General features: G+C 35.9%; 2 protein-coding genes across 2 annotated transcripts in view; both read left to right on the top strand.

Annotated features, from left to right (window-relative positions):
* lmln (leishmanolysin-like (metallopeptidase M8 family)) overlaps positions 1–4,782 on the top strand; it is a 15,841-nt gene extending 11,059 nt beyond the window's left edge. Inside the window, exons 12-17 of the mRNA XM_016467513.1 lie at positions 1,502–1,612; positions 2,010–2,142; positions 2,363–2,522; positions 2,671–2,801; positions 2,927–3,137; positions 3,836–4,782. Coding sequence (XP_016322999.1) covers positions 1,502–1,612; positions 2,010–2,142; positions 2,363–2,522; positions 2,671–2,801; positions 2,927–3,137; positions 3,836–3,936 — 847 coding nt within the window. The 3' untranslated portion in view covers positions 3,937–4,782. The remainder of the gene's footprint in view (positions 1–1,501; positions 1,613–2,009; positions 2,143–2,362; positions 2,523–2,670; positions 2,802–2,926; positions 3,138–3,835) is intronic.
* A 3,300-nt stretch (positions 4,783–8,082) lies between these two features.
* LOC107673727 (oxysterol-binding protein-related protein 11-like) lies at positions 8,083–18,916 on the top strand. Its single transcript, XM_016467469.1, has 12 exons — positions 8,083–8,496; positions 8,944–9,012; positions 9,161–9,336; positions 9,538–9,617; positions 10,238–10,444; positions 10,565–10,763; positions 13,301–13,443; positions 16,023–16,163; positions 16,454–16,907; positions 16,991–17,177; positions 18,276–18,458; positions 18,796–18,916. The coding sequence occupies exons 1-12, from the start codon at positions 8,417–8,419 to the stop codon at positions 18,914–18,916; spliced, it is 2,040 nt and encodes a 679-aa protein (XP_016322955.1). The 5' UTR covers positions 8,083–8,416.
* The last annotated feature ends 319 nt before the right edge of the window (positions 18,917–19,235 follow it).

Below are 19,235 nucleotides of genomic sequence, written 5' to 3'. Positions count from 1 at the left end.
TTCTAAGCTACAGTGTTGTCAAATGACAAACACTGAACATTGATTCAGCTCAGCTGTCGAGGCTGTTACCTTAAAAATAAATGTGCTAACCGTTCTTTTTACAAAGACTTGTTAATAAGGGTTCATTCTAGTAAACAATGCAATATTGCCCAATTGAACTCATTTCATAATTAATTAACTTTACATATTGAACAGAACTGAATCAACACTGAGCTGTCTTTAACTGAACAATGATAGGCCAAATTATTTTCTTTTTGACAGTTACATTAAGTGGAAAAAACTATATATTCTATTTACACTAAGTGCAAATAATCATACATTTTGTTTACACTAAAATAGCAGTATTTTCTTTAGCAATAGGCTGTGTAAATAGTAGTTAGGTGGCAGATATTTATACTTCAATACTGTAGTACATTATAAAACAATATGTAATAACATATTGAGCGTAAATTATCATATTTATTAATATTATTAAATGGATGCCGCCTTATTGGGACAATAAAGCCCTCCCTACACCTATCTCGAACCATACCCAATAACACTCTATTATTAATGAGGTGTTTTATTTCCACTTTTCAAATATTTCCTTTATTTTTATTGAAAATAAATGCCTTTCCGATCTGATATGTGATGGGAAAAGGGGAAGAACGAGTTTGGCAAAAAGCGGATTAGAACACGGGTCAGTCGCGTCAATTACTTCGCATTTTACTCGCTATGCCACTGATTCTTAAACAACTTAAACAGTTGCCTCTGCCAACAAATTGGGCTACTTGCACTTAGGGACAGTCCGTTTGTTTTTAGAGCTGCTTTACAGCGGAATTGAATTCTGCTTGCATAATTTCAATATAATTTTTATTTTTATATTATATGTTCTTTATATATTATATTACTGCAATATTATTATTATTATTTAATATCGTACATATACAAGTGTTACATTTATAATTACTATCCCCCGCCTCCAGTTCACTCATGCATTTGAAGATGAAATGTCACGTGGAGCGCGTTGCATTGTGGGAAACAGTATCCCATGCAGTGATCCTCAGATGCATACATCAAATGTAGCAGGTAATCTGGGAATTCCATGCATACAGAAAATTCACATACTATTCACAGTATACATATGCAATGCATACTGCAATATAGTAGGAGTTGTATGGTAGTATGCCATTCCAAACACAGCTTCTGTACTGATTTCAGTGTACTTGAGTTATATTTAGCAGATATAGTAGGTCATCCGTGTATTCCATGCATACAGAAAATTTGCATAATATGCACAATGTACATACTGGATACTGCAGAAATAGTAAGAGTAGTATGATATTATGGCATTTTAAACACAGCAACACACACCCCAAACAAAAGAAGCCAATCAATCATTCAGTGCACCTGTGGAGACCTAGCTCCTCCCATCACCGGCTATGTCATGTGATCCATGAGAATTCTCAACAGTAAGACTGTATTATGATTGGCTCCTCTCTGTGCTGTTTTCTGTTTTAAGGTGGTACAGGGCTAATTATAGTATGGCGGAGAACCTGGAGTGGGGAAGATTTTTGGGTTGTGACTTTGTGATGAAAAGCTGTAAATTCTGGATAGACCAACATCGCCATACGTAAGCTTTGATACATGAGATACATTCAACTTTGTGTACACTCACAAATAAATCTATTGTTGTTGTTTTTTTTGTATTAAGTGGACAACGTACTTTTATGCATTTTGGCAGATGCTTTTACCAAAATGTTATACAATTGCATAAAAACTATAGATTTAATCAGTTTTCCCTGGGAATCAGACTTATGTTGCTAGTGCTACAGAAACAAATTAGATTGTGTGTTGTACATTTGTAGCAGTTCTTTATTTCAGATTGATTCCAGTATCTTGTTGTATCTTTTCTAGAGAAATTGCAGTTTCATAGTCTTAAATATATACGTACAGCATATTGGTAAAGATTTGGGTCATTGATTGGACATCTGTTCTTAATGAGTGTTTACCTTGTGTGTTTGAAACAGGAGGCCAACCCTGAGCCCATACTGTGATTCTGTGAGGAGTGCACCTCTGCAGCTCACCTGCAGGCAGGACCAGCTGGCAGTGGCTGTGTGCAACCTGCAGAAGTTTCCTCATGCGCTTCCTGTAGAGTATCAGGTAAGATCAGCAGAATTGCATTTTCACTCAATCCTAAATCTGCAGTTACCACATTAAGATTGAACATTAACATCATGATTTTCTTCTTTGAAACACTGTATTTTGAAAAGCACTATACAAATAAATTTGATTTGTTGTTTACAGATAAATACAAGATGACTGCCTTTATAGAAGGTTAATTAAATCATTTTGAATGTAATAAACCCTCTCCATCCTGTAGTACTTTGACCATATTCCTGGTGTCCCTGAGGAAGATTTGCCAGCATACGGAGGGGCTGTCAAGATCGCAGACTACTGTCCTTTTAGCCAGGAGTTTAGTTGGCATGTGGGTGGGGAATACCAGCGCAGCTCTTACTGTGGAATACAGGAGAACCAGCCAGGTGAGATGCCATTCACTCACATCCTTTCTTCATTTAGAAGCAGAATGGAAGGAGTTTGCTTATTCCCTCTTGTGCCTGTCAGTATTTTTTCCATGTAAACTCTTCTACTATTCCACAACACAAGACTTTTGGGATTTTGCTTTTTTAGCCACATGGAGAAACTATGGTGCGGAACAGTATGGCCCAGGATCAGTGTGCCTCTACCAAAAGTCACCATTTGTAATGGAGCAGTGCACCAAAAGAATGACCTACCCAGACTGGGGCAGTGGTTGCTATAAGGTAATAATGTAATGGTAGATCTCATGAGAGATGGGACAGTTGCTTCCGAAGTGTGTCTATTATGTACCACCACAACATAGAAAAATTGTGATTTATGTGTACTGAAACTGTGATTTGTGTTGCAGGTGTCTTGTACAGCACAAGGGTTGTTGGTCTGGGTGCAGAATGATTCCTATCCATGTGTTCGTACTGGTCAGCTGATCAGTGTGAGCATACGTATGAATGGATGGGTCTACAGTGGCCAGCTCATCTGCCCAACCTGCTCTGACTTCTGCAGCGACTGCCCCCTCCCTCATGAGATCCCCCCTCTAAACACCACCAAGAGTGCCCGCTTAGGTGAGTTACTGTCTGACACGCATCACCACGTTTATGGCTGTAAGACTATACCATGAGTGGTTGGTTTTTGGTGTTACTGTTAATACAGTAAATTTTATATATATATATATATATATATATATATATATATATATATATAAAATTTTTACATTAAAATTTACTTTATACATATTAAATATTTATTATTATTTATAATGCATATCAAATATGTATGAATAATGTAGTAAATGAATAAACATTGATAAATGAAAATTCATATTAAATAAAAATAAGTATTATTAATTGGCAAGGCAAGTTTATTTATATTGCAAATTTCAAACACAATGGCAATTAAAAGCGATTATAAAATGTATTTAAAAAATCCTACAAGATGCATAAAAAATTTCTGTAAAAAGTAAAAAAAAAAAAGAATAAATGTATTACATTTAAAATATTGAAATTTAAATATATTAAAATTGATTCAAATATTAGTATTTTAAAAAATTTGTGAAGCTGTCAACTCGGAAAAAAAGCCACCAATTTTGTCTGTCTGAAATAAAGTTTATAAACATTGAATGTGTAAGATGTAGCAAGAAAAAAAAGTTTTCCATATACATAAGGCAAGCCAGGTACATAACAAGGTTCAAATAAAGTAAAATATGTTTGTTTACAAAAAAATAATTAATGAATAATTCATAATAATTCTTTTCTTCTCTCAGATCCTTGTTCCAGATCTTCTTGTTTGGTGGTGAACTTATGGCAGCTCCTGTTAACTCTTACTCCACTGCTGATCGGCTTCCTCCTCTGTGGCAGGGACTGAATTTGTTCCCAGTTGATTGGGTGAATATGGATGCCTTGATATGCTACAGGCTTCCCTTGAGATTTAGCTGCTGTGGACAGCAAAACAGCGGTCACTTTCGTAGTGTAGCCTGTGATCTGATAACTCTGCTCTCTATGTGGAGGTGTGGACTGTAGATGGGATTGAAAAGCCATTGATTGCACTCCTCCTTGCCTGGCTGTCAGGTGCCAGCGAGCTGTAGATCCTATGTGAAGCCATAGTCATGCAAGTTATGGTTATGCAGGTGCTAATTAATGTCCTTTTTGTCTCTCTGATGGACCTGTAGCATTTTGGGACTTGAAATAGGCATCTGGTTCAGAATGATGAGAGATATTCTCTCTGGTGTTCTGCTCATGGTGCTTCTCTGTTGTTTCATGAAATTAACTTGCTGGCAATGTTTTGATCAGCGTATATCAGGTCATGTGACTGACGATGCTTGTGATTTTGCATGGAGAAGTGCAGGAGAGATCTCTGTTAAGGTCCGTACAAGTGCTGAATTTGAATTGTTTTTTCAGAAATTTTAATGTTGCTGTTGTACAAGATAAATACTTCAGAAAGGATTTAATCATTGAATTTATTAATGTACAGTTGGGTCCAGAAATCTGGGATTACATTGAAGATCTGGGATTTGTTTAAATTTACAGGTAAATAGAACACTTTGGGATTTTGAGATAAAAGGAAAAAAGGAAAAATATTATGTAAATGAAGAAAAAAATGTCTAGGTCTCTAATCCAAAGTTGACATTGATCATGTTTCTCTTTGTACTGACAGTCAGATGCTCTTGCTTCCGTTGAAGCACAAGATGCTCTTTGTATCGTTCTCAAATCATGCTGGAGAACATAAGTTTACACAATTAGTTTTTATTTTAGTATTTTGTTTTAATTTTAATTTGAAAGTTTTTGTCATTTTGCTGTGAATTTGTCATTTTTATTTATTTTTAAAATTATTTTTAAATGTCTGTGTTGTTTTTAGTAATTTTCAGTTTTTTTTTTTTTTTATTAAACTAAGTTTAAATAAATGAAAAATGAGAAATGTTGCCTTGGCAACTAACTGAAATAAATACCTTTCTGCTTTATTTTATTTCAAGTAACAAAGGTTTTCTTTATGATTTTAGTTAACTATTATAACCCTGGCTTGAGTGCTGGATCGGATGTCGAACCAAATACTAAGAAATTCAGAAATGTATTTTCATTTGTAATTGAAATTTTCACACAAATTATGTAATGTTGATATTATATAATTTGTAATACATTTTGTACTAAATTAAATACTGCAAAATACTGCATTTTCATTAGTGGTCTCAGACTTGTGGACCTCGTTGTACATGTGCGATTTAGTTTTATTGCAGTGAGTTATTTGACACAAACATACTGTACTGATTCTGTTTACCTTAAAATGTGTTGCCAGATTTTGGTCCTAAAGGGCTGTCCTACCAAGGCTGCAGATCTTTATAGACTTTGTTGTCTTATAACAATCAACTCACTAAAAGCCCTTGAGGAAAGTGCTTTTTATAGACCTTTTTATGAGATCAGATGACATTAGCGTGTTCATTAGTTTGCCTTCACTGAGAAGTATGCATCTTTTTTTTTTAAATGCTAATATAAAATTTGTCATGGTGTCAATTCACTACAGTAGCAAGGTGCCATTAGTAGGCTCTTTTAACTGACCCTTTTTTTTTTTAAACAATATCTAACACAGATATTCCATTACAAAACTTTTACTTTTTAAAATGTGGGCTGAGTGACTGTGCACGTACATGAAAGCAGGTGTTGATTATTTTCCTAATGCAGTCACATTGTAACTTGCTTTGTTAATGCATTCAAAATGTAGCCATTATTTTAAAAATGAAACTGGGAACAAATACCGAGGCGTTGCACTGTATATGTGATAGTTTAGAGACTAGATTGTTACTGTTTAGGTGTTAGAGGACTAATGAAGTTGTCTTTTATGTAATTATCTGGTATCTTGTTCTTTTTTATCTTATCATATTTATTGAGGATGCTGTTGTGAATCAGTGTATTTAGTTACAAGATTAAATAGTTCATACGATTTGAACCTTTTGCCATTATGAAACGTTTTATTATAATATTTGACTTCTTTTTGTTAGGTAATACAATGCTTTCATTTTAGGACAGTGTTAATCGAGTTTTGACAGTGCTGAGAGACAAAAATGGCAGCTTTAAATACAACACTATTTTAGAGCCTTTGCATATGGAATATGTTGTATAAATATATACATGTTTCTGGTGTAATACTGATCTCTGCAATGTCGATGAAGAGATTAATTGTGTGAAATATGGAGCAAATGAGATTCCAGATTTCATAGTGAAACTCTAAAATATGGTGGGATTATGGTATTAATTCATATTTACTGTATGTATAGTTGTAGTTTATGTTCTGAAATGTTGGTCTGACTGAGCCTTACAGTTTAGGGGCTCAATGTAACTGAAGGAGTTTTGTACTCTCAATCAAACCTCAACTGAAATGCCTTTCCTTTCATGGTATTCACTCAAGGACAGTATGAGCATATAGTTTTAACAGTATGTCTGACCATAATTTTCTTAGATTGAAAGCAAGCCTTTGTGCTATGCTCATATAGGAGACCCTTTTCTTGAAAATTGTAATCACTGCGAGCATTGAGGCTTAGTAGCATTGGAACATTTACAAACAAGTTATTTGATTTAATTATGCTTTTTCTGTTATTTACATTTCATTTGGCTTAAAGGACTGTGTTACAGTTATATATCAAAATAGGACATGTTCATAATTCATTTGTATTATTGCTGCATAAATAGTAATTATTTTGTAAATTGTAACAATACTTATGTTTGAGTTTCTGTAAGTGAGTCTTGCACCATTTCAATTGAGATCATCCTGGAAAACTACAGAATGTTTTACATTCTAATGAAATTGTCAGTTTAACAGAAGAAATGTGTTATGTTCTTTTTTGATTTTACTATGTCCCAATGTTCAAACGTAGACTCTACTTGTACTCAAGACCATACATTTCATTAGGTATGTCTTTGTATGCCGTTTTCTTTATTTGACTTATTTTATTTATCTACTAATTAATTTAATAAATAATTTCTAAATGTTTTGGTTGGAAAAATATAATAATAATAATAATGTGTGGAATCAGACAAACCATTGTCTTTTGATAAACATTGGATTCTACAACAAGTAAAAAATGCTTATAAATGACCATAGAAGAGAATAACAACCTGTTAGCCAGTATGAAGATAAACAGAAATGAATTGAAAATGCCAAGCCATGAGACTGTTGTAAGACCAAAAACAAGTCTATGCAGAACTAAAAATCTACCACATAATCTCTCATTATTTTTTTCCCATGTTTTGTATTGTATATGGTACATTAGTGCTCTCTTTTAATAATACTCAATTAAAAGAGATGTTAACAGTCCTCCTGTTGAGACATGATTTACATTGTTAACAGTTGTTTATTTTCCCAATAAAATTAATTATGACAGAAATGTTTTTTTTATTGTACCTTTAAGTCAACATTTGAAAGTGATAAAATCCAAGACATAATTATGATTATAAAATAAAAAGAAAAGAAAAAAAGGCCATTATCTCGATGCCAAAAGTTAAACAGAGTTACAAAAAAAAAAAATACACCGTATTTGTTTTAGGTTTGCTGACAATAAAAAAATGGTAAGTTTTCAAAATTTGTATATGCATATGAGAAGACGACTTGTTCTACAGTGTGCCATGTGCATTTTACTTATTCTTTTATGATTATCATGCATATATTTTTAGAATTGAGAAACTACATGGAATATTTGTACTTTGTAATTTGAATGTTTGTTTTATATATATATATATATATAATTATTATTTTTTTATTGGTTTCCAACATATAACATAAAGGTACTGAACAAATATAAACTACAACAAAGAAATAGAAAATATACAGCATAATATAAATAATAATACAGGTAAATAAATAAATAAAATAAAAAAATGTTTGTTATATAGTAATCGACATTTCACCATAAATTGACTTTGAATGTCATCTGGCCAATCAAAACGAGAGCTCAGCTAGCGTGCTTCCGTCTGGTCGCCACCTAAGACTTTTAATTTGAAAGGTGGATTATGTGGCGGTTCGGAAGTAAAATAACACTAAAAATGTCATTCTAGAAAACTATATTGATATGATCAATATGCTATGCATAAAATAAATATAACCTAATAATTCTGTTTGTGCGGTTTAATGAATGTTTTAGACTACCTCCTGTCACATGATGCGGGTCGCGAATGACTTCACGCTCTGTCATGGCTGCACGAGACATAAACATGCCAGAGGTTCTGTAGTTCAGAGCATTAAACCAGTGGCCATAACAAATCATTCTGACTTTAGGTCCGCCATATGAACTCGGCTGGTCGGTGTTTTGTGCGGCAGGTGAAGTGATAGCGGAGTTGTATATCATAGGAAGGATCCGATCATGCAGACTGAAGCCGTGCTGGAGCATCACGGCGGCTCACAGAGTTCCTGCAGGACGGGCTCCAAATCCTGGCAATACAGGTACTTCACACAATAATATCTCCTTTACAAACAAGCAGTATTTAATTATGAAACATGTTAACTGCTCGATATTAAACCGCAAAAGCTACTTTTTAATTCGAAGGTGAGGTTGTATAATATCCCATTTCCGGAGTAAACGCATGATACTGATATTTCTGTCATGTCGTCCCAACCCGTATGATTTTCTTTCTTCCATTCATCTCAAAATGAGATTTTAGGCAGAATGACAGCCTCAATACTCTTTTCACTTTCATTATATATACATATACACGATAGACCATTATCTGGTACAGTTAAATAGTTATTGATCTCCCAGAATCCTGCGAATGGTTGTGTATATTATACAATGTTTGGTGGTATAATTTTTTTAGGTAATGGTATGAATATCTTGCACACACTAGTACTTTGTCTTTGACAACATGATGTTTTTCTTTTTATCAACTGAAGTGATCTGATGGAAAAGGTGGATGGGTATTTGATGAAGTACACCAATCTTGTGACTGGATGGCAGTATCGGTGAGTATTGCATTTTACTTGCAGAATTTTAAAGATTTTCCCCGTCATCAGCACAGATTCCATTTGGTCCTGTTCATATCAAATAATAGATACTTTAGACCTAAAATATTTCATGAACTCCTAAACTGTTATGTTTTCTTTATTATAGATATTTTGTGCTCAACAATGAGGCAGGACTGCTGGAATATTTTGTGAATGAGCAGTCCAGGAATCAGAAGCCCAGGGGCTCGCTGCCATTAGCTGGTGCGGTGATTTCCCCCAGCGATGAAGATTCACACACGTTCACTGTCAATGCCATCAGCGGAGAGCAATACAAACTTAGAGGTTGTCACATGATCTCTTTCACTCTTTCTTTTTTGCTACTTTTTTCAATCTTAGATGGTTTCACTTCCTTTTATTTATATTCTGCTCTCTTAACCATATCGCATATCCCATATAAAAAAATCTGAAATAATATTATTATTATTATCCCAATATTATCATTTATATTTAAATATTTTTCATTACCTGTTTGCGTAACTTCAGCCTCAGATGCAAAGGAGCGACAGCACTGGGTCAGCCGACTGCAGATCTGTGCGCAGCACCACACGGAGGCGCTAAGCAAAGTGAGACTTACATCCAGACTCCTGTAATACTATTAACTAAACCGTACTGCTCAGTGACTTAAGTTACAGGAAGAGACAGACAGTCTGTTAAATTACAAATAGATAATTCAGAGTTTAAAATTTTGTCATCATTTATTCACCATCATATCATTCAAAACTGATCAATTTAACCAACGTTCTTTCGAGAACCAATGCCATTTGGCATCATTGACATCAAGTCTGGTATTTTGCTAGCAAGTATGGTTTTTGCTATGTTGATAGCCAAAGAAACTGAAATGGTGTTAAAAATCAAACAAGCAAACTGGTATGATGTGACTTTGCACAGCATATTTGACTTTATGTGACTGCATGAGATGCAGCTCAGGGAACGATAATCAGTCAGTAATGAGTTATATTTCGGGTCAGCTTCTCACACAAAACCTCAGAAGACTTTGATTATAGCGCATAAATTATAATGACTACTTTTATTTGACCTTCATGTAGCTTCAATGTCAAAATCATCACCAGCTTTCTAGCATTAAAATCTCTCCTTTAGTGTTCCTTGGAAATACAGATTTGGATCAAAATGCGGTAAATGATGATGAAATTGTCATTTCTGGGTGATCTAATTCTTTCAACAGTTATCCGTAATCCCACAGACAAACCCACCACTTCAGACTCGCAGTCTCTCCATGGCGTCTCAGGGCAGTGGCAGCTCTCCAGGATCTCAGCACAGGGTCAACCAGAACTCAAACGCCCTGTTGGGCCTGTCCCAGCTGCAGCGCAGCTCATCTCTTTACTCCAGCAGAAAGTTGCTGATGCCTGATCACTTGCTGGAGGCCAGAGAGGTGAGACTGAGTGATGCTTTTAAAGGCCCAATTGCACAGTCTCTTTGGAACTTCACAAGCATCTGATCTGAAGTTTTGAGGTGTAGGACATTCATTAACCAACAAATACTCCTCCTCTAGATGATGAGCCAGGCGCAGGGCCAGCACAGAGACCTGATCCAGAGTATTGAGGGTCTGCCCTCCTCCCAGGGACCCTCTCCCTTGGACCAAGACTTGCTGCTGCTGAAAGCCACCTCTTTGGCTACCATGACCTGCCTCAGCGACTGCCTGCATATCCTGCAGCTCCAACAAGTGGCTCGGCAGAAAGCTCCTCTTGGTGGTGAGTGTTTTTTTTTTTATATCTGTGTGTTGATCCTTATGGTTTTCTTCATTTTGTTGACTGTAGCAGTAGATGTGTTTATATCTCTTCATTTCCACGTCACAAATGCATTACTTGTGTACATGCCCAGGGGAAATTGAATAATGGAAAAGCTAAACTGTGACTGAATGGACATCAGGGAAAAATGATGACAAATATTTTGAAAAAATGATAAAAATGTGACATGAGGTTCATAATGCTAGACATCTGGCAGTTTTTCCTCTGTCTGGCTCTTCTAATATTAGACCTGACTTTGCTTTATACTTTTTCTCATGCTACTGCAGTACTAGATGTTAAGTGAAAGCATTTCTCTTCCAGTAAAAGACAGCAAGAGGGTTATTTATAAGCACAGCTTCCATCACAGAAATTATTGATCGGTGCTGCTCCTATGTGACATACAGCAAGAGACTTTTCTTGTATTCCTCTCTGCTTTTCTTGGTCAAGATTTTAGCACAAAACTGGCAGCATTTTTTTTTTTTGAGGCATACATTAAGGTCTGCTTATATTAGATTAGTAAGTGTTTTTAACAGTCATAATTTAGCTTTACATGACCATTTTCCACCCTCTCCTTTAGGATTAAATGGGCTCTTTTTTGCTGTGCCTTTAAGACTTTATGTAAACATCATCTTCACATTTGAAAAGAGATGCAGTGCTTTAGTTCACTGACGATGCAGTTACATTAGAGAAATGGGAGGCATTACTCACAAGCTGCAGGACTTTTCCATTGTAGTGCAACTCTCCCATCCTTCAATAACAAACACTTTGTAAAGCCTAAATTACATTGTGAAACGACTGCAGGCACTTGTGTTTAATATTAGGTATTTTGGAAGGATATGCAGAGCTGCTGGTGCTGCACACAGTCAGAAACAGCACAAGGTTTAGCACACTTTCCCATATTTAGCACACGTACTTTTTTTTTTAATTGTTTTTATATTTACTCTTATTGTAAGTTTTTTGGCATTTAGGAATAATATTACTGTATCTGTCTGACCTCTTTATTTGCCTTTCAATGACTGGATTCTGCCAAGTTTCTGAATACCAAATAAGCATTGTTGATGTGTAAACAAACATTGGTGTGATATATCGCTGTCTGGAGAGCAGGGTGGCTGTTAGAATGCTGATATTGTATAATTTATTACTAACAAATTAAACTACAGAAAATGTGCAGTTTCACTTTGCAGTACTGTTGATTTTACCCAGTTTTATCGGCCAGTTATCACATAAATATTCACTGATTAATTGTTTATGACTACATTCCTCAAAAACGTCAAGATCATAGAGCCCATTGGTGCCATAGGCTTACGGTGCTTTTAGGAAACACTGTCTTTGTTGATATAACAGTCTATTACTTACTAGTCATGTATTTAAATGTATTCATCTTTTTAGCATCAAAATGTTTGAAAGTACAGAAGCAATGTCATGATTTAAGTAAAAAAAAAAAAAGGAGCAAGTAAAATCCCTTTTTGTTGAATACCATCATAGTGTAGAATTTGTGTAACACTCATCTATTAGTTGCTGAAATGCAATCCAAAAATTAAAAATGTAGACTCTTTTAGAGTTACAGACCCCCATACTCTCTTTCAGCAAATCTGCTATCAGACAGTTATTGAATACCTTAAATCACATATTCACTGCGACTCACTGATCCTTATGTGTAATCCAGGTCAATGCAATACGATCAAAATATACAACTTCACAAGTCTTTCTGCTCACGTCACAGTGTCTGGGTGTACCAAGATAACCAATAGCTGAACAGAAAAATGGTAGTTAATTATAGAAAAACCACAAGAGTTTGTGGTCACAAATCTTATAATCTCGGGTCATGTTTGTGCCTGTAGAATTTCTGACCTAGAGCCCTGCTCAGGGAGTGGAATATTGTTTTATAATTAATGAGGAACTGTATCCACCACTGATAGACTTCTGCAGGTAACCAGAGCTCTGTTGGCGTCACTCAAGCGCAGCGCTTGACAGACTTACCGAATTGTGTTACCATACCGCTGTCAGTTCTTGGATGAAAATGTCTCCTGTCAGATTTGCATGTTTGGGGACTCTTCTGGCCCAAAAACCCTTGGTGTTTTGCAAAACTGAAGCCTTCTAGTTGTCAAGCGACTTTAATGCAACCCATTCATGAAGCATACATATTTTATTACTCTCTGACTGGAAAGAACCAACATGTAAACATCCCACAGTTCCAGGATCACCTGCATTTCTACTGTAAAAAGTAGTGATCCAGCTTGTGAACTTCCTAACGACTGGAACAAAACAAAAACCTCCAGATTAGTCTCCGAGCCAATAAGCAAACAAGTCAACAATGGGCAGGGCTCCGTGCAGACTGTGAGACCCTGGGCTCAGGTTTCCACTGAGAGCTCTGTGTCAGTTGTCAGAGTGCTAAACACCCAGAATTCCTGTGGCATTAGAAGCTGCTGTTGGGTTGTGGGCATCGTGCTGGTGGGCCGGTGATATGAGCACCTCTGAGCCACGTTTTGTGTGCCCTGTAGGCCCTGTCCTCGAGTGGCTGGAACCAAAACTTCCTGACATCCTGAAGAATGGAGGCACGCTACCCAGCATCACCAAAGATGATGGTAAAACAGAGGGAACCGTTCTGGAACCTTTAGAAATGGACTCCTGTGATATTGCTAGGGTAAGATTTGTGTCTAAACTTTTTTTTATCATTCTTGCAAACTGTGTTATCAGTCAATCATTTTATGGGTCTAAATGATTTGCAAAGAAACCATGCTGAGCAAACAAATCTGAGTTTGAATAATCTTTAAAAGTCCTTATTGAATGATTACACATGACTTGAAAAGTCAATGGTCAAAAAGTGTGAGTCTTGGTCACTGACAAATGGTTGTCCAATAAAGTGTGGGAAATTTCTGAGGATCTGAGCTTGTCTTAGATTAGACATGTTTTTAATTATGTTTATAATAATTTATCCCCGGTTTCACAGACAAGGCTTAAGCCTAGTTGCAGACTAAAATGCATGTCTGGGCTGTTTTAACTGAAAAAAACTTACACTGACATACCTTAAAATATGTCAGTGCAACTGTTTGGTCTCAAGATCCACACCAGTAATATTTTTCCTAAGGCACATTTATAAAATATACTTAAATGTCCTAATTGAACTGTGGCCTAATCCTGGCTTAACCTAAGCCCTGTCTGTGAAACCATGCCTAAATGTCTCAAAAAAGTATTTGAATGCACTTAAGTATGTGTGAATATCTTTGCATTATATACATTATCAAATCATGTGGCATCTGCAAACAAATGATGCTTTTCTCGGACCTAACGGCGCTAGTGTTTTTTGTGGTTATAGTATAGTATAATATAGGTTATACTATATATATGTATAATATAGGTTATAGTGATCTAAACAGCTGGTTCCAAGTCAGTTCTCCTCAAGTTCAAACAAGTGTCCTAGTAGCATAATTACAGGTGTAGTTCACTGCCTTAAAGCTTGTCTGCCATTGGTCAGGCCACAAAAAATTGCCTCCCTGGTCTCACACCATTGGTTGAGTCAGTGCTGTAACACTATGTTCTGTTACAGTACGATTTAAAATGCTGTTCATTTGAAAGATGCTTTTCTCAGACCTAACGGCGCTAGTGTTTTTTGTGGTTATAGTATAGTATAATATAGGTTATACTATATATATGTATAATATAGGTTATAGTGATCTAAACAGCTGGTTCCAAGTCAGTTCTCCTCAAGTTCAAACAAGTGTCCTAGTAGCATAATTACAGGTGTAGTTCACTGCCTTAAAGCTTGTCTGCCTTTGGTCAGGCCACAAAAAATTGCCGCCCTGGTCTCACACCATTGGTTGAGTCAGTGCTGTAACAGTATGTTCTGTTACAGTACGATTTAAAATGCTGTTCATTTGAAATTTCAATTAATCAAACAAGCCTGAAAAGCAACAAAACTTTTTCAACATTGAGGATAATAAGAAGAATTCTTTCTTTAGCTGCAAATCCACAAATTAGAATGATTTCTGAAGAAACATGTGCTTTGTCTTCAACAGAAGATCTATTTTAATACCTTCTTTTTTAATTATTTGACTTAAAGTGTGCTATCTTTGTTTACAATAAAAAACAAAACAAAAATGTGGTTTGATATTTTGTTATAAAATGAATGACATTCATGCATTTTGAATGTCTAAAGTATCCATATATGTTTTGCCTCTGTATTTTGACACGGCAACACAACCATTGATGATTGTATTCATAGCAGATGCTGGTGTGAATCTCAAGAGTAATCCTTTGCTTCAGTTACCTTCACGTAAACAAACACCTGAGCCTTCCCGAATGTTGGACTGTTGACAGGGCTCCCTATTAACCTAAGTAAACTTGTCTGTGGTGTTAAATGTTTACTATGCTGTATGTTTTTTTTTTTCCCCTGAATATTCTTGCATAATATTTTGCTTCACATAACTGTATCATCCATCATTTCAGGCAGCATAACAGATAGATTTACATTGCAAAAACAATCATATACAGAAAAATCTATAAATATTCTACATTATGTAAAGCTGTTTTTGGCAGGTGTCATTAGTGGTGTTTGTTGAGGCAAGCTACGATATAGAATATCATCGAGAAATGGTTCATGGAACACCTAGTAATAATACCTTGGAATTTTAAAATGATGATTTTCAGGCCTGGAAAGTTATGGAAGTCATTACAATCTTAAATTATGTACATTTTCTATAGAAAATATTATTTTATAATATTATAAAATGTTTAATCAGCCATTAGCTTTTTATTCTATTATATTTTCTGTTGTAATTTAAATTTTATTTAACATTTTAGTAATTTATGTTATGCGTTTTGGTCATTTTTAAAAATATTTCTACACCACTTTCATTTATTTTTATTTCAGTTAGTAGCCAAGGCAAACTTTCTTTATTAGTTTATCATTTATTATTTATATTTTATTTTATTTGGGCTTTATTTTAATTGGAAATTATTTTTAATAGTTATATAGTTAACAATAACAACACTGTTTTTTTATTTCTTTTTTGGCTTTTTTCCCCACTGTATAATTAAGCCTCTGCCTCTATAAAATGTAACAAAAAAAACAAAAAAACGAATGTAATAAAGTTATTAAATGGTCATTGGTCAAAAGATGTGGAAAATTTTGGGGGCTCCAAAAAAAAGCTAGTTTTGTCCTTGTGGTTATATGATTTTACTGGTCGAGTAGGATGCAATCATGGAGTTTGGTGTGGGTTTCAGGAGCAGGAGGAGATTGATGCCACACAAGAGGTAGATGATTCAGCTCCGGCCGAGGAGGAGGAACTGGGTGCTGTCGAAGAGGAGCGCAGCATCATTCTGCACCTCCTCTCTCAGCTCAAACTGGGCATGGACCTCACCAGGGTATATCAGCTCCATCTCATTAATGGCTCTCATTTCATCCAGTTATACCATTTTGAATTAATTCTGTTATACACTAAAAAAAATTACTTTAAAAAATTTTTACTCGGAAATTGCTGATAAATTTCACAAATAATTAAAAAAGAAATGTCAAGTAGTGCATTGAACATGAAATTTTGAAGTAGAAATACTGAAATCTTTGTTCTATGGTTTTTAATGCTTTCATCAATTTTATTTTTCAGTGTACAATTGATTAATTATGAATTAATATAGTGTTTCACATGGGCGTGTAGGTGGTCCTGCCTACTTTCATTCTGGAGAAGCGCTCCCTGTTGGAAATGTATGCAGACTTCATGTCCCATCCGGACCTTTTTGTCGCAATCACTGATGGCTCCAGCCCAATGGACCGCATGGTCCGATTTGTGGAGTATTACCTCACTTCCTTCCACGAAGGTCGCAAAGGTGCCATTGCCAGGAAGCCCTACAACCCCATCATCGGAGAGACCTTCCACTGCTCTTGGAAAGTACCCAAGGCGACGACACCTCCAACAGCGGTTTCGAAAGAAGGGACCTCTTGCGCGTCAGACTGCTACAATGTCCGCTTCGTGGCTGAGCAGGTTTCCCATCATCCACCTGTGTCGGGCTTCTATGCAGAATGCCAGGAGAGACAGATGTGTGTCAACACGCATGTGTGGACCAAGAGCAAGTTCATGGGCATGTCCATTGGCGTCTCTATGATCGGAGAAGGTGAGTTTCGCCTGCCTCGCACCCACTTTTGCATTAACATTTCCACTGTTGATCGTTAGAAATGTTAATTCCTGTGATCGCAGGTTATCTACACCTATTGGAGCACGGTGAAGAATACACCTTCAGTCTGCCCTCTGCTTATGCCCGCTCTATCCTCACTGTGCCCTGGGTGGAACTGGGAGGAAAGGTCAATGTCAACTGCACCACGACAGGCTACTCTGCAATCATCACCTTCCAGACAAAGCCTTTCTATGGGGGCAAGCTGCACAGGTCAGGATCACATTACTTGACTCCATTTTCAGTATAGTGTTTTCAATGTAAATTTATACAGCAGCCCTAAAGAACTGTCAATTAGTATACACTACCGTTATAAGAATGCATTAAATTGATCAAAAGTGACTGCAAACACAGTTATAATGTTACAAAAGATTTTCATTTCAAATAAATGCTGTTCTTTTGAACTTGAACTAAAAAATGTATCTTGGTTTCCACAAAAATGTTAAGCTGCACAACTTTTTTCAACACTGATAATAATAAGAATGTTTCTTAAGCACCAAATCAGTACATTAGAATGATTTCTGAAGGATCATGTGACACTGAAGACTGGAGTAATGGCTGCTAAAAATTCAGCTTTGCCAGCACAAGATTAAATTACTTTTTAAAATATATTCACATAAGAAACATTTTAAATTGTCCCAATATTTCACAATATTATGTTTTTTTTTTTACTGTATTTTTGAACAAATAAATGCAGCCTAGGTGAGCATAAGAGACATATTACATATACACAAAAAATCTTACTGACCCCAGACTTGAATGTCCAGATTATATGTATTTTAGAAAAGCGAACAAACACTATATTCAATAAGAAAAATGTAAGCCAAACTTTATTTATCTGTAATAATTTCCCAACTTCTTTTTGACCCCTAGAATTAAACTGGCAATTTTTTTGGTGCTGTGCCTTCAGTGTGGGTTTGCTGTGGGGTCCTAGTTTGCACTGCTCCATTACATTGTGACAGGTTCACAAAACAATCCAGCAAAGATCAGACTGAAATGATCAGGGATTCTATACAAATGAAGGTGACAAGTGCAACTGGCTGAAAAAGTATTTGGACAGCCTTAGTATCAGTAAATAGTCTTTTTGGATTGTTGAGGAGTTCTACAAGTGACAGTATCACTTGTACATCCAAAACAGATTATCAACAAAAAAAAAAGTAGGGCGGGGACTTAGAATCAGCAACATGCATTTAGAAAATAAATGGGGTGAATTTTAATTTTTATGTCGACTTTTAAAGATCATGATATGAGCACTTTAATCAGAAAGCTGAGCCAGTGGACTGTAACAAAAACCTGTGCTTTGTTCCTCAGAGTGAATGCGGAGGTCAAACACAACCCCACCAACTCCGTGGTGTGCCGAGTACAGGGTGAGTGGAACGGCGTGCTGGAGTTTACCTATACCAGCGGGGAGACACGTGTCCTAGACGTTACCAAACTCCCAGTCACCAGAAAAAGAGTACGGCCCAATGAGCTGCAAGGACCCTATGAATCTAGGTAACACCAGCCAATCAGTTTATGCAAAAAAAAAAATTACGTTTTTTTATCGTATTCAAACCACACGATTGTACACACAATTAATTAAACTACACAATTAATTCCGAAAATAAGTCATTTAAACGAATAGTTTCAAACATTATATTGTGAAGGACTGAGAAAGAAAATTGTATGGGTTTGGAACAAAATGAGGGTGAGGAAATGTAGTAATTTTTTTTTTTTTTTATGAACTATTCCTATAAGTGAAAACCATAGCTGTCTTATCTGTGGATTCAGAGGCATTTACTGAAAGCTGTCCGAAGGCTCCATCTTTAACATGTGACTCCTCTCCCTGCAGGCGACTGTGGCAGCATGTGACGGAGTCTCTGAAGGAAAGGGATATGGATAAAGCCACGGAACAGAAGCGTTTCCTGGAGGAAAGGCAGAGGAAAGAGGAGAGGCATCGATATACACAGTAGAAGATACAGTGGACGTACTGTTATTGTAGTTAACCTCTGGTTAAGGATCGCTTTTTTTCTTCTGTTTGTAGTTTTTTTCCAGCTAATGTTTTTATAAATAAAATTAATTTTTGTCCTTGAAATGTGACAGATTCTTGTACTTTTCAACACCTCCCACTCCCACACCCCCATTTTGCACTATTAAAATGAAGTTCCATGGTGCATTTTGTCTCAGTGAATGCACTGTTCACTTGGAAATGGGTAACAGGTGACATTAACTTCAAATGCTGAGTGTTAAGGTGAAGCTTGAGTGGAGAGCTGCAGGAAGGAGTCTTAAAAC

The sequence above is a fragment of the Sinocyclocheilus anshuiensis genome, unplaced genomic scaffold (assembly GCF_001515605.1).
Source record: "Sinocyclocheilus anshuiensis isolate Anshui unplaced genomic scaffold, SAMN03320099.WGS_v1.1 scaffold808, whole genome shotgun sequence".
Taxonomy (NCBI): domain Eukaryota; kingdom Metazoa; phylum Chordata; class Actinopteri; order Cypriniformes; family Cyprinidae; genus Sinocyclocheilus; species Sinocyclocheilus anshuiensis.
The sequence above is the reverse complement of the archived record's forward strand: the minus strand, read 5'-3'. Positions and strand labels throughout refer to the sequence as shown.

Bases quoted from the DNA above. Each gene is read 5' to 3' on its own strand.
- LOC107673727 (XM_016467469.1), top strand. From the start codon at position 8,417: ATGCAGACTGAAGCCGTGCTGGAGCATCACGGCGGCTCACAGAGTTCC. The intron at 8,497-8,943 runs GTACTTCACACA...TATCAACTGAAG, and splicing joins TCCAAATCCTGGCAATACAG to TGATCTGATGGAAAAGGTGG. The intron at 16,164-16,453 runs GTATATCAGCTC...ATGGGCGTGTAG, and splicing joins TGGGCATGGACCTCACCAGG to GTGGTCCTGCCTACTTTCAT.